Here is a 344-nt window from a genome sequence, read left to right on the forward strand (position 1 = left end):
ACTGCTACTCCTCTTCCTCCTCCGGTTAGATGAGTTTGATCATCTTCTTCGTCACCTCCATCTCTCCTACTACTATTACTAGCAGCAGCAGTAGTAGTAGTGGCAGTAGAAGTAGTGGTAGTATTGCTACTACTATTGCCACTGCTAGGACTACTATGACTTGAATTAGATGTATGACTATGAGGTGTCTTGTCACCCCCTTGACTAGCAGCACTACTACTGCTACTGTCACTAGGGGGAGGAGGAGGAGGATGACGACCATCAAGAGGGGTACTTGTAGAATTACTCGTGCTACTTGAACAACGGCAGCCACCCCCACTGGGAGGAGGAAGAGGAGTAGCAGT

The 344-nt window shown here is 48.3% G+C and overlaps 1 protein-coding gene across 1 annotated transcript; it reads right to left on the reverse strand.

Annotated features, from left to right (window-relative positions):
• Positions 1-342, reverse strand: CSUI_011581 (uncharacterized protein; the record flags this gene model as incomplete). The annotated part of the gene is made up of 1 exon (XM_068071679.1): positions 1-342. A coding segment is annotated over one exon (339 nt), but the record flags the coding sequence as incomplete, so codon positions are not given.
• Between the last annotated feature and the right edge of the window lie 2 nt (positions 343-344).

The sequence above is a fragment of the Cystoisospora suis genome (assembly GCF_002600585.1).
Source record: "Cystoisospora suis strain Wien I chromosome Unknown contig_14494, whole genome shotgun sequence".
Lineage (NCBI taxonomy): Eukaryota > Apicomplexa > Conoidasida > Eucoccidiorida > Sarcocystidae > Cystoisospora > Cystoisospora suis.